Source organism: Rhineura floridana, chromosome 7 (assembly GCF_030035675.1).
Source record: "Rhineura floridana isolate rRhiFlo1 chromosome 7, rRhiFlo1.hap2, whole genome shotgun sequence".
NCBI classification, from domain to species: domain Eukaryota; kingdom Metazoa; phylum Chordata; class Lepidosauria; order Squamata; family Rhineuridae; genus Rhineura; species Rhineura floridana.
Window position 1 is genome coordinate 4,856,949 of NC_084486.1, and position 14,369 is coordinate 4,871,317.

The 14,369-nt window shown below is 43.8% G+C and overlaps 2 protein-coding genes across 5 annotated transcripts in view; one reads left to right on the forward strand and one right to left on the reverse strand.

The window, feature by feature from the left end:
- Nucleotides 1-14,369, forward strand: part of DRGX (dorsal root ganglia homeobox) — a 28,266-nt gene that overhangs the window by 3,141 nt on the left and 10,756 nt on the right. Inside the window, exons 3-7 of one of the 3 annotated variants that reach the window (XM_061634762.1) lie at nucleotides 2,241-2,338; nucleotides 2,869-3,027; nucleotides 7,684-7,856; nucleotides 11,554-11,666; nucleotides 12,672-13,024. In XM_061634762.1, coding sequence (XP_061490746.1) covers nucleotides 2,241-2,338; nucleotides 2,869-3,027; nucleotides 7,684-7,856; nucleotides 11,554-11,666; nucleotides 12,672-12,808 — 680 coding nt within the window. In that variant the 3' untranslated portion in view covers nucleotides 12,809-13,024. Of the gene's footprint in view, nucleotides 1-2,240; nucleotides 2,339-2,868; nucleotides 3,028-7,683; nucleotides 7,857-11,553; nucleotides 11,667-12,671; nucleotides 13,025-14,369 lie in introns of those variants that run through there. The other 2 variants (XM_061634760.1, XM_061634761.1) reach the window with 2 other exon arrangements.
- The window catches only part of C7H10orf71 (chromosome 7 C10orf71 homolog), a 51,955-nt gene continuing 40,785 nt past the window's right edge, over nucleotides 3,200-14,369 (reverse strand). Inside the window, exons 4-5 of one of the 2 annotated variants that reach the window (XR_009763882.1) lie at nucleotides 11,281-11,399; nucleotides 3,200-7,705 (exon numbers count right to left, since the gene is read on the reverse strand). Coding sequence is in view for 1 of the 2 variants with exons in the window: in XM_061634759.1 (XP_061490743.1) it covers nucleotides 7,680-7,705 (26 nt within the window). In the remaining variant the exon portion in view is untranslated. The remainder of the gene's footprint in view (nucleotides 7,706-11,280; nucleotides 11,400-14,369) is intronic. The other variant, XM_061634759.1, reaches the window with a different exon arrangement.

Consider the following 14,369-nt stretch of genomic DNA (forward strand, 5'->3'; position numbering starts at 1 on the left):
TTAAAGGAACTTTGGAGGGATTGAAAGTAGTAAATTAACAGAACAAAAATTAAAGTAACCCATTACGATGTTTTGTATTAACGGGAAATATGAGTCATTTTAATTCTTCCAGTACCTTGTCCTTCCAACACATTTTTGGATCGGCCCATAAGGTATAAGATTCGTAGAACTTAAGAAGAGCAGCAGGCGCTTGCCCGCGCCCGCACACCGAACACATTGACGAGCAAACCCTCTTCCAGTCCCACTGCTTTGCTGCCAGGCAGCAGTCAAGAAACTCCCCTCCGAAAATCTATTTCAGGGTTGCTGCTGCTGCTGCGTAAGTGGTCTGTAGCTGCCAGCCATTAGGAGGGTCTTCAAAAGGCCCGCAGCACGTTTGAGGCTTTACATCGATTTAATCAAATGAGGTAATGGGTTGGGACCCGGTAATGGGATTTCAGTCCCAGGAATCTGTTTGGGGATGCCTTTTATCCTAAATCATAATAACCCTTTGCCTGTTTGCATCAGTGATGAGCCTGTTTCTGGGATAACTTTGAAAAGCTGAGGAAATCGCATCCAGTCCAGCAACTTCGGAAAGTGTAAAATAAATATATAAAGGCAGAAATTCAGGATGTAAAGCCAAGCTAAGCCTGCAGCCTTCACTGCAGGCCTGCTAGTTTGCCGTCCTCTTCTCTCAGGCGCCGACCTCGCCCTGTTTCCCACAGCCAGACCCTGACCCAGGCCTGATGTGATGAAAGGAGGCAACAAGTGCAGGTGCTTCACCATCATCAGCTGGGACAGGCTGGGCATTTTTGAAGGAATTGTTACTGGGCGTATATTTTTCATTCGAAGAACTTGCAAGTACAAGCCCTGACATTTGGACTGAGGCCAAAGTGGTTCGAACGAAGAAAAGGGGGAGAGTGAATACAATCTTGCAAATGCATATAAGCAGGTTACTAGTCTAGCAAAAATCTTACTAGCCTGCCCACCCATGAGCAAATTCATGAACAGAAAAGCAAATTAAAATTAAAAGCTGCCACTTACGATCCACACCTTGCTGTAGCAGAATTCTTACCAAAAAAAGGAGGAAGATATAGGGAGCCAGACATCACAGTGTACAGGGAGAGAGATTTTATTGAGATGTTTTTCAGAAAGACTGGTGGTTTGAAAGAACCCTAAGAAGTATTGTGTAATGTGCCCCTTGGTTCTATTATTTCTATTCAATTTCACTAAAATGTCATACATCTACTCAGTGTTTCATCGGCTTCCAATCTGATTTTACGTTCTCGGTTCACTGATTAAATTGTATGCCTCCATTTGTGTTCACTGGGTGTCCAAAAGCTAGGACTGGGTGTTCATTTGGACACACGACTATCTTTCTTGAAAGGATCTCTTGCTTATTGAACACGCCGCTCCAGTTGGGTCCACTCAGTGAGCCGTTAGTTAGGCCTTACTTAGTGGCACAGGAGGAAAGCCAAGGTCAAGCAAGAAGAGACCCGCCCCTCTTGGGCAAGACGCTATGCTGCGGGGAGCCCGGCAAAGGCACTTGTCCCCTTCCCGGCCTTCGTTTGTACAAAAGCGCCGGCAGGGCCAGCAATCCAAGGGGACCGACCGACGCCCCTCATGTTTTTCCCGCCAGAGAAAGCGGCTTGAGAGCGGCGACAGGATTCCGAGTGGGGGGAAGTCGGCAAAGGAGGGGGGTCGAGCGCCACCTCCTCACCCGCTCTTCCTTCACTCCTCACGGTAGCCTCCAGCATCTCGGCAGAAAGGGACTGGAATCCGGGGTGACCGGTCGTTTGGCTCTCAGCAGACAGTTGCATTTTGTCCCAAGAGATACAGGGTTTTTTGGGGAGGGGTTAGACAAGGGGGGAGGCACCTGTCCACCCTTCTGCCCCAAGGGTGAGGGGGCTCTGGGTTTTAGACTGGAGGGAGGCCGGCTTATATGGACCCGGGTCTCTCCAGCTCTGCTAGCCTGCTTTGCCCGGAAACGGGTGGCCTTTGGCTGCGCCCTCTGGGTTTGCTGCATAAAACGAAGAATGGGGAGCTTCTGGCCCTTCAGACGCCCCCTCCTCTGAGCTCCAGCCAGCAGGGTCAGTAGTCAGGGATTGTGGGGAGATGTAGTTCAGCTGCATTGCCAGGGCCACAAGCTCCCCAGATGCCTGCGGGAAAGGACCCCCTCGCCCTTCCCTGCTGCCTCGCAGGCCTGGCGTTACAGCCACGGAGCCTCCAGCCTCACCGACCCGGCCTGTTTCTCCTCGCAACAGGTGCCACGCCCTTTGGAGGCCCTTCCACGGCAGACTTCGATGACGGCTTCTTGCGGCGGAAGCAGCGACGAAACCGAACCACCTTTACCCTGCAGCAGGTATGCTGACGCTTGCCCGAGACACGCACTTTCGCCACGTTACTGACTAAGCCGGCCCTTGTTCACAGCAGCACGGGGCCAGTTGGGCCTGCAGCCGATTCTCCTTGCTTGGACTCAGGTTCAGGCTTAAGCGTTGCCCGCGGCAGGGCCACGGCCGTGCTGCGTTGCTATCTGCTGCCGCGCCGCCGCCATCACCACCACCACCGGGAGGAATCTCCTGCTTTAAACGCAGGAAGCCACTGGCGGAGCGGGATAGATGGCCCTTGAAAGAAATAAACACCAGGAACAAACAGCCCGCCAGCCGACAAAGTCGTGTGCGGCTCCAGCGGCTGTGGCTAGCCTCGGGAAAGAGCACGTTGCGGGGCTGGACATGAGCAGACGGCAGGGAAGCCGGTTCCTCGGCGGGGGGGGGGGGGTCGGCTAAGAGGATGTCTTCGCCTAAAGCGTTTTATTATGTTGGAGGGAGGGGATCAACCTCGAGCCCTTGGCGGTCGCCCTCATCTAACCAGATTCTTTCCGTCTTCGATCAGCCCGCACCCTCTCGCCCCGCCCTCCCCTCGCTGATGCAGGTTCTCGTTTTTAAACAGTTGGAAGCCCTGGAAGCCGTTTTCGCCCAGACCCACTACCCAGACGTGTTCACCAGGGAAGAGCTGGCCATGAAGATCAACCTCACGGAAGCGCGCGTCCAGGTAAACAAGGGACTGGCAGTGCGGAGTCTCCTGGCAGCAGCAAAAGGCCCCCCTCCCTTTGACATCATTACATTCACCAAGGGCTGGGAGGAGGACCCATTTGCACATTTGGCCAAAGAAAGCAAATGAAGCCGATCTGTCATTTTCATGATGCACTTTAATAACATCAACATAATGTGGAATATTAGATTAGGTTGATTAATCGGTCATTCATAATTAACCAGTGATAATGTTCTACACTAATTTGTCCGTGTCTCTAAGGTACTAAATTACATCAATGTACATCCATTTCCTCGCATTGAAGGGGGTGGGGGAAGGAGGAGGAAGAGGGGGCGGGAAGGGTGGGGTGCGGACGATGGATGCCACTTTTCCAGCCAGCCCTCTTCTGCAATGCTGCTGTCCGATGCAATTGACTACCTCAGACCACAGGCCTCTTGGCAAGGCAAGCCCCATTGAAATGAATGGAGGGAGAGCTGAGAAAATTAGTTGCTTTCCATCTCTTCAGCTGTTCTGGAACAAAGGCTCAGTAACTTGTACCAGGGGTTATTTCATTTACATATATTCTGGTGCCTGTGTGTCAAAGACATTCTTTCCATTCTCTGAATGTTTAGTTTTTAGTGTCCTGGACTTGTGCAGACACTCACTGGGATGATTGGCAAGTAATTGAACACTGGTCAATTTACGTTTGATTTTATTAATTAAAATTGTTTCATAATTAAAAATATTAGACTAATTACATTTGAGAGTTTGCTGGTTTGCAATGCTCGCCATAGTGTATCCTTCCTCTCACTTTCTGTCTAGAGACCTGAATGCATGATATAAGTCAGGAAGTAAATTCCATTAATATCAACAGGTAGGCTTTGATTCCTTTGCAGAAGCCCATCCAGAATGGAAGAAATTCCCATTCTTATCAAATTTAGGATGACTTCCTTGCAAAAATGTCTCTCTTATATCAATGAAACTGCAAGCATATGCACATTTATGTCTAAGTCCCATTGAACAAACTTGCATAGGATTGGTTTCTGGGATTTGTAGGCTTGGTCTTTCTCCATTGGGAATGCTGTTTGTAACATGGGACAAACAGAGTTATTTCAGCCAGCTGTCTTCTCAAGGATTTATAAAGATGTAAAGGGTGGGTATCGGATAAGGGCCTTTCTGGGGATAGCTTTACGAGTGAATGGGGGTTGGAGGTGAGGTTCTCTAGAGAAGGTGCCACAGGAACTGCATTTTCCAGTGCCTAACAATCCCCCTCCAGTCTGATGGTGATGGAAATGTAGCTGACAGTAAAGGAGCATGGGAGGAAAGACATGTCTCATTAGGATTCTTCTCTGGCCATTCTGAAGCTTCAGAATCTGGCCACAATAGAAAGCATCAGGCTTTATTTTGATCTGCATGGCAAATCACTTTCAGCTCTCAGAAGAAATGGTGTGGCTTCTGAGCTGCTGGCACATTCCTTTATATTCAGGAGGAGTTTCTGCCACAGTGAGCATCTGTTCAGTGAAGTCATGCAGAAATGTCTCAGACTTCTGCTTTCTAGTGACTGAAGTTGCTCTGTGGTGGACAGAGGCTACCTTTGGAAGGCGTACAACCATCTTTAAAGAGGAGTACCCCCCTTCTCCTTCCACCTATTCTCTCTCAGTGAGAACAGGGTATGTTATGGGTTTGTGTGAACAGAGACCCCAGCAGCATAAACTATGTGCTGAATAGCTGCATGCACACCCACATCCTGCTTTGCAATAGCTAGCCTTTCGCTCTGCACATGTGTTATTTATGGGGCTTTTCGTGCCTGCTGTTTCTGTCTTCTTTTTATGTAGGTGCTCAGGGTTAAGACTATGCAAAGATCTAATTGTAGGAAATATAATAGCATGCTTTTTCTTCCCCAGGGTCATGTTAGTATCTCTTAAAACCCAATGGCTACAGAGAGATAATGGAATTCACTGCAGTAAATTGGGGATTGTAAACAAATTATTTCTTCTGTAATCAGATTATGCAACCCTGATTATTAAATCTGAACATGAATCATTGGTCATGTGCAGGGAAATTAAACTGATTATTATTATTTGGACATTCAAATCTCCTTTTTGTGAGTACATTGGAGGTGATAGCTTGGGGTTTTCCCTCCCACCATTTTAGCAATTGGTGCCTAAAGACTGCACTGCAAATTGAGATAAATGGGACAATTATTGAGCATTCAGAAGTGGAAGATCATAACTTCTCCCTGAAAGGTGCAAGGGCGAGATAGGGGTGGTGACAATTAGAGTGTTTAGCCTTGTTGTGGGCTATTATGCAAGCAGACAATAGATACTGTGGTTGGCTTTCATGCTGGGACATGCTGGGGAACCAGGGGAAGAGAGCCATGTTTACATTTCTGCCCCTTGCTCATTCAAATATGATTAATGTGCTGGAAAGCCACATCTTAATCGAAGATGATGTTGTCAAACAAAAACTAAATAGGGAAATAAACGACTTCATCAGGCTCTTTCTTCAGAAGCCGGCACTGTCATTGCAAAGTCATTAAAATATGATAATGAAAAATAGCTCAATTAAATGTTGTTATAGCTGTGACCTTCATTCAATTAAGAGACAAGGAAGTGTCTGCAATTGGCTTTGCATTTAAGTCTCCTAAATTTAGAATGCAGATAAAATCATTATTCAGCCTTTGCTGATACATGCAATTAAAAGCATGCTAAATAAAAATGGTATGATAATGATAATACACTGCACATTGTAATAATCTTTTAAATTGTGTAATTCCAGAGCCATAGCTCAGAAAGCCTGATTTTCTATAAGCATAATAACATCCACAACCTGGTTAAGCTAACCTATTTCAGTTTAAAATAATGGGCAGCCCAGTCATGTTCTCATTTGCCTCTAGTCAGGCTAAATCCAAGTACTGTAACATAACTGGATTGTGGCTTCACTTGTTACACTGAAGTACTTGGTTTTTACTTGGATTTTACCTGCTTAATCCCACAGAGAATAAGTGGGGCTGAATACGCTTTAGGATGAGCTACCACGGCCATCTGTGTGGCAGCTACGGGACAAAATTGACAATACGTAGATAGCTGCAAAAAGTGAGGAAAAGAACTTTCTATACCCTGTATCAGCTAGTCTGAGGGCCAAACTGGATTGCACGTTAATTGCGTGCATGCAATTAATATATACTTTTCTAAAAAAGAAAAAGAAAATAGTAATCAAGGGATGGTGGGGAGAGTTTAACTCTTTCTCGTCTTCAAACTGTCCTTACAAACATCTCTTCTCTGAACCTGTTGTTTTCATTTAAACTTTCTCTTACCAGCAGTAGAGCCCCGCTTGAACATCTGTCTTGTGTAGTATCCTGCTTTCCACAGTGGCCAACCAGATCCCTCTGGGAAGCCACAAGCAGCTCATGAACCCAGTGGCCTACTGTTGTTAGGACCATAGAAAGTTGCCTTGCACCAAGTCAGAGCATTGTCTACACTGACCAGCAGTGGCTCTCAGGGTTTCAGGCAGGGTCTTTCCCAGCCATACCTGAAGATGCCAGAGACTGAATTTGGAATCTTCTGCATGAGCTGGAAGCTGCTCAGGTTTCGCCATTTCCATAACAGAAAGAGTTAATGTTTATTTCAGTCATACAATTGACATCGCATCTAGTTTGGGTCCAAGAAGAATTCTATCCTGGCTACACTCCTAAAGAAAAAATGCAGTGTGAAGAACAAATACAAGAAATAAGCAAGTCTTTTCCTCCTCCAGTTCAGTTTGGGGATAAACTGTGTAGGAGAGGGCAATGGATAGATGACTTTGTTAGCTCAGGTACAAGAATAGACTTGACAGGGTTTTGGTCACTCAGCATATGAAGGGTGCTTTCTACCATATCCAACCATTGGTTCATCTAGCCCATGTGGTAGGAAACATGGTGCTCTCAACATGTTGTTGAACTACAGCTCCCATTGTCTTTGACCACTGGCCATACTGGCTAGGCTGATGGGAGTTGTAGTACAGCAGCATTTGGAGGGCAACCACATTGGCTACCCTCATCTACTCTGCTTCAACATGACACTGGAAATAGCTATACCTCTGAATTATCCTCTGCATTGAGTCTTGCTTTACCAACTTCCTTGTGAGGCACAGTTGGTGAGCAGGAGGTCCAAAGATTTATGTGTGAAAATTCCTGTTAACAGTTGTTTTCTCATAATTTTTGCAATGATACTATTATCAGGCTATGTGGTAGCCCTGCAAATGATGATAGATATCTAAGCAAATACTTAGGTTGGAGGCAGTATGCTCCGAAAACCAGTTACTGGAAACCACAAGAGGGAAGAGTGGTCTTGTGCTTAGTTCCTACTTGCACGTTTCCCACAGTCATCTGGCTGGCCACTGTGAGAACAGGATGCTGGACTAGATGGGCCATTGGCCTGATCCAGCAGACTCTCATGTTCTTATGGTCAGGTGCTTAAATCCCACCAAAAAGTAATTTCACATGCTTTTGAGTAAGAGAAACAATTATTGGTGCAGATCTTTGACACAGTTTGTTTTCATATGCAGAAGGCAATGCTGTCCTACAGTCTCAGCAGTAGTCACAGTTTGTCCTGTCAAAGTAAAGAAGGAAACGAAATTCACACAAATAGCTTGCTGCCTGGAGAAGGCTGCCTATTGATGCTCTGCTTCCTGATTCAGGTCTGGTTCCAAAACAGAAGGGCTAAATGGAGAAAAACGGAGAGAGGTGCTTCAGACCAGGAAGGATCAAAAGAGACAATGGTTGAGGTGACACCCCAAGGAAGGAATTTAAACTCTCCTTCTTCAGTTGACCAAACCAGGAATAAGAAGGAGAATCTGGAGATTCAGCAGAGGTAAGGTTGTCATCTATACCACTTGATTTTATATGTAAAGTCTTAGATATGGGGCAGTACTTTGAAAGGATGAGGACTGCAGAGGGTTAGTCATGTTAATCAACATCTCATGCCTGAAGACCCATGTAGCACCTTAAATAATAACATTTATTGTGGCATACGCTTTTGTTGAATGCACTTTATTAGTTGCATGAAGTGTTGTCTTAAGACAATACTTCATGCACATACAACACACACACAGTGTGTGGAGGGAACAGTTTTAAACAGTGGAGCCAAAAGGCCACGAATGTGAGAAGCAGCACTGGGGCTGCAAAGTCCAAATATATGCAACGTAAGAACAGACTGGTGATAATGCTTCTTGGTTTAGTCTAGCCATGCTAATTTAACACCTGCAGAGTGAAAGATCAACGACCACAACTATTTATGGAGCATATTATTTGATGTATGTGACATATAATGAAATGTATGTGACATGTAATGAAATCTTGTATTTTTTAAATATTTGTTATATGTTTGCATGAATTATTTTCATAGGAGTAACACACATCTTAGACTGCTGGGTTTGCTGTGGAGTAAATCTCATTAAATTAAATAGGACTTAATTCTGAGCGGACGTGAATAGGGATGTGCTATGATGAACTTTGAAATTTATTGTTTAAAAATAGTTTTCTTTTCATTTTTTCATTTTAATAAAACCGCCCAAAGAGCTTTGGCTATGGGGCAGTATATAAATGTAATAAATAAATAAATAATAAATAAATAAAATAAATAATAAAAGTGAATAAATTATTTTTTTAAAACGTAGACCCATAAAAATCCATAGCTCCAATTAAGCCCAAATTGAATAGAACCAATTTTCTGATGGATTCAACTTCAACACTTCCTTCATGCTAAAAGTGAGGGCTTTTTCTTGCATCTCTATTCTATATTTGGGTGCCAAGTGCATATTATATACACTGACTTAGGTGGTAAAGGCAATGGGTAAATGCATATATAAGGTGTGGCTTTCCAGTTCTAGGGGTACAGTAGGGCCCCACTCATATGGCGGGTTACGTTCCGGACCCCCGCTGTAAAGCAGAACCCATTGAATAGAATGGTGCATGATGCCCGAAAACCGCCGTAAAAACAGAACAAGTGCTGTGTGAGTGGGGCTTTAGTCTAATTGTGTCTAATTGAGACAGCTGTATTAACAAATCGCTGTAAAGCAAAGTGCTGTAAAGCGGGGCCCTACTGTACTCCTTGATCCATTATTGTCACTGGAAGCCCAAGTTGCTACAGTATCTAGGAGCGCCGTCTACCAGTTGTCACTGGTGTACCAGCTATGACCATTTTTAGACAGGGATGGCCTGGCCACAGTGACTGCAGTTTGGATGCTTTATATGGTCTTGCCCTTGTCCAGAAGCTGCAGTTTGTGCAGAATGCAGCAGCTAAGTTTCCAAGTGGACAACACACATGTGACAATATTTTTAAAAGAACTGCACTGGCTTCCAATTGGGTTTGATATTGATCTATAAAGCCCTGAATTACTTGGGACCAGGGTATCTGAGGGGGTGCCTTCTCTCATGCTGGCCTGCCGGATCACTAGGATCTTCTAATGAACTCCTTCTGCTGAGATTCATCTTACACCAATAAGGGGGAGAGCCTTCGCTGATGTTGAGTAGCCTGTGAAACAACCTCCGCTCTTAGATTCACCAGGCAGTGATGGTGCTTTGCTTTTGGTGCCTGCTAAAGCTTATTTATTCTTCCAAGCCTTTGTTGAAGCTTGGGGTGAATCGTACTGGCTCTGTGCATGTTCTGCTTATTACTTTATTGTATTTTAACATATGTTAATAACTTTTTTAAGATCCTCCGTGGCGCAGAGTGGTAAGCGGCGGTAACGCAGCCGAAGCTCTGCTCACGGCCGGAGTTCGATTCCAACGGAAGGAGGAAGTCGAATCTCCGGTAAAAGGGGTCGAGGTCCACTCAGACTTCCATCCATCCGTGGTCGGTAAAATGAGTACCCGGCCTATGCTGGGGGGTAAAGAAAGGCCAGGGATGGAACTGGCAATCCCACCCCATATATACGGTCTGCCTAGTAAACATCGCAAGATGTCACCCTAAGAGTCAGGAACGACTCGCACTACAAGTGCGGGGACACCTTTACCTTTTAAAATAACTTTTTTATTGTTGTGAATTGCTTCACATTTTCTTTTAATGAAAGGAGATATAGAATATTTTTAAATAATACATATTTTGACAGAGAAAGTTTTAAGCCCTTCATACCTGACCCAGGTCTTCTCTAGGCAACATGTTTATTGAAAATTCATCCTGATTTGCTTGTACTAAGCTTACAAAGAGATTAGACCATTCCAATCTTTACTGAACATTGTGACTTGTTTGCAGGGCAGTTATATGACAATGAACATTCATCCTGATTTGCTAGTTAAATCATTTGTTTATCCCACACTTTTCAATGCATTGCCCTGTCACTTTCCTAACTGGAAAAAATACATGTTTTAAAAAAGGATTTGTTGTGCACTTTAAGTCGCTTTAATTGTAGAAATCTAAATTTCCAGTATGTGGAATTCCTTCTCACAAAATAGTGACACCCTTAAGGCACCCACAGTATATACTTGCGTATCCAAATCTGTTCAGAGTTTTTTGTAGAAATATACCTAAGAGCCAGCCAGTGCAGAGAGAGGTGAAATGACTGGGATGGTGGTTGGACATGACAGGGAATGGTCTTCTTCCTGCTTAATTGTAATATCATGCATGCTAAGATGGAGTGAGCCCAAGTGAGTTAATGCAACTCAGTAGCTGGGTAGTACATGTGTGGGAGGCCTGGGTTAAAATCAAGATTTAGGGTCATTAAATGGCCTTGAGCTATCTATCATTTTCTGGTTTGTTTGTGGTGTAGTGGTTAAGGTGTTGGACTACGACCTGGGAGACCAGGGTAGGAATCCACACATAGCCATGAAGCTCACTGGGTGACTTTGGGCCTGTCACTGCCTCTCAGCCTCATGAAAACCCTCTTCATGGGGTTGCCATAAGTCAGAATCGACTTGAAGGCAGTACATTTACATTTTACATTTTGTTTATTTGTTTACCATATTTGTATACTGTCTTTCACAACAAGAATACCACCAAGGTGGTTTACCATATTTTAAAAAAGCAATTTAAAACATATCCATCTGAAAATCTAAAACCATAAATTGAAGAACTATAAACTGACAACTAAATGGCAGCAGAGAATTTAAATGAAAGGAAACAGAAATAAACTTCCCAAAGCTTGGTGGGATACATAAGTTTCCAACTGTTTTTGAAAGGAGACTAGAGACAATGCCATTAAAGCCTTTTGAAAGATGAAATGCTATAAGCTAGTGCAACTGGAAAGAAGTCCCTTCTCTTAGTGGGGGGACAAACTGACATCTAAGAATTATGGTACCTGGAGGAGAATTACGTTGGCTGATCCAAGGAGTCCCATGGTGGAAAAGGTACACTCTGACATTTGGGTCCCAGACCACTTATGGCTTTAAAGGTCAAAACTAGCACCGTGGATGGGATCTGAAAACAAACAAGTAGTCAGTATATGTATCTCATGGTGTTTTGAAATGGCCTACACAGGCAATTGTTTGCTTCACAGAGTTGTTATGAGGCTGAATGATATGAGCATATTTAACAGAGTGGCTTCTTTGCAATCATTTTTCACTCCTTGCAGCCTCAGCAGAGCAGTTGGCCCTTCTGGACCCTTTTTCCCTTCATGTCTACCAGGGACTCTCCTCAACACAGCCACCTATGCCCAGGCTTTATCACAAGTTGCATCCCTCAAAGGTAAGGGTCTCTTTCTTGAATCACAAATTCAGCACCATGAATAGATGGTGTTATGATATCCTCTCTGGAGATGAAGATGATGGCTAAATCACAATTTGCTAATTCAGTGCCGCTGAGTTGGCTGGGACTCTGTGGTATAATGCCTGTGGAACTGGTGCTTTTGGATGTAACATTTTGTTTTTCTGTTGTGACGTTATGGTTAAGTGTTTTGATTAATTGGCTTTAGATTGCAATACTGTAAACACTTACATGGAAGTAAACTTCATTGGAATCTATGGGACTTACTTTTGAATAAACATGCACAGGCTTGTGTCTTTTTATAGTTAACCAAATGCCTAAATATGACTGGATTTGTTTTTGCAGGAACCTGGTTTGCAAGCCAAACCAATTAATAAACCCTTGGATTGAAAAGGAAATAACCTTTCTGAAGTCCCTGGGTAACTGCATGGGCAAATCACAGGCACTCATGGAGCTGACCTTGTATGTCACCCTGGAGATACAGTTGAAGGGCAGTATCTCAAAATGTTAATCTCTGTGATTAACACTATAAGAAAGCCAGTGTGGTATAATGGTTAGAGTGTTGGACTAGGACCTGGGAGACCAGCGTTTAAAACTCCTTCAACCATGACACTTGCTAGGTGACCTTGGGGCAGCCAGTCTCTCAGCCTAGCCTACCTCGCAGGTTGTTGTGAAGATAAAATGGAGAGGGAGGAGAATCATGTATGCCACCTTGAGCTTCTTGGAGGAAAGGTGAGATATTATTATAAAGAAATAAATGATGAACTAGGAAGGGGGTGGCAGTAGCAGAAACGGGTCTACTATTTTTCCTTCTGTTAGGATGGGAGTATGTAGAGACCTTAACAGTGACTTTCATATTCTAAATTAAAGCATCAGCTAGGCAGGATATTGTGATATATTATGTCTGATATAAACAAAAGAGATTTTGGATTTTGTGTCTCAACATCATTGGTTGTTGTTGTTAATCCAAGTTCATTGTATGTGCAGATGTTCATGGAGCTGCAGGGCCCAGCTGTGGCTTTTCTGTGGCATTTGGATGCAGGAGACCTTATTCCAAACATTTGTTATCATTTGCCAGCCATGGGTACAGCATCAGTTTTTACACTCTGGTTCCTGAATTGTAAAATGAGTTTTGAAAAGTTCTACAGAACAAATTAATAATGATGGCCCTGGTCTGCTGGTTGGTACCTTTATTCAAGTTCCATTGAAATGAATGGTCAACTATTATGTGCTCTTGTGCAAGTCCCCCTCACATTAGTGGGATAATTAATATTGTGATTTTTGGCTGGTAAATTGTCTTATAAAATATTCATGTTGAAGTTCTGGATTAAAGCTCTTGTCTCAAGGTGAGCTCCATCACATCTGTATGCTGAGTCACACTTTACCTTGTTTCCCATTAGAATGACTTTTTTATGCCAATATCCAGGGAAACCCAGTGATGAATTTGGATTTGAATCACACACACGCACATGCACACGCGCGCACACACACACACACACACACACACACACACACACAGAGAGAGAGAGAGAGAGAGAGAGAGAGAGAGAGAGAGAGAGAGAGAGAATGTATTTTTTCTCTCTTTCTCTTTTTTTATCCCCTGCTACTTCTGGAACAAAACCACATATCTTCCCCTTCCCTCCCAAACAGGAAGTCATGCAGGGGAGAGAGAGAGAGAGACTTCAAAAAGTTATCTCCTCCCTGACCTCCTTTTCCATATTCCCTTGCTTTTTTCTCCATCATCTCCACACTGCTTAGTCCTTCCTGCATGTGTCTTCTCCTACAACAACAGACATTCCTAGGAGCCAATCAGCATGAAAGGGGAAGAGTCTTCTCAGTGGCCAACTAATCCCCTTTACTCTCATTGGCTCTAGTCAGCAGGAAAGGACACTACAGACATAGGGATCCTGCTGAGACTCTGCTCCCCCAAAAGTAAGGAGTCTAAGACCCCCTGGGACCCTGGACAACTATACCAAAGGAAAGGAAATTTTCAGATGGGATGAACATTAGAAGAAATGAGCCCTCATGCTAACTGAGAAAAACCCGTCCAAGTTACCACACATTATAAGCAATGCATTCAGCAGTGACTTATCTAGTGATCTGCAGGCCTGGGAAACAAATTGGAGAAATGTCCCCCCCCCCCCGAAACATGGGGGGGGGTTGAGAAAAAAATCTTGATTGTTTTCCTTAAGTTTTTCCCCCCAGGCCTTCACTTCTCTAGACTTACCCACAGCTAGTGTATTTATGATTTTGTAGGGGAAATCTTACTTTCATTTCCAGGAATATATGATCTAGCATCTTCATGATGTTGTGTTATGGAGCTTTTGACTAAACACTGAATTACAAATGAAAATCCTTCAATTTTTTAATGCTCTGAGCTTATCTAGGACTTAGCAGAACTTACCTGAACTTACCAGACATATCAGCAAACTAAAAGAAAGAACCCCAGAGCGGTTTCTTAACAGACAAAGGCAATAGTGCAATTCATTAAAGAAGAGAGTATTAATGGAAGGTAGATAAGAATCTCTGGTTTTCAGCGGAAATTCTCCGTCATTGTGGGAAAGCCTTAATTCCACTCATTAACAACTTTGTTGGAACCTCTGTTACTAGTGCAGGTTGGGAGGAGAAAAATAATTACATTTGTCATGGAATGTCTTGCATAGTGCATCACCAGCTCACGCCTCT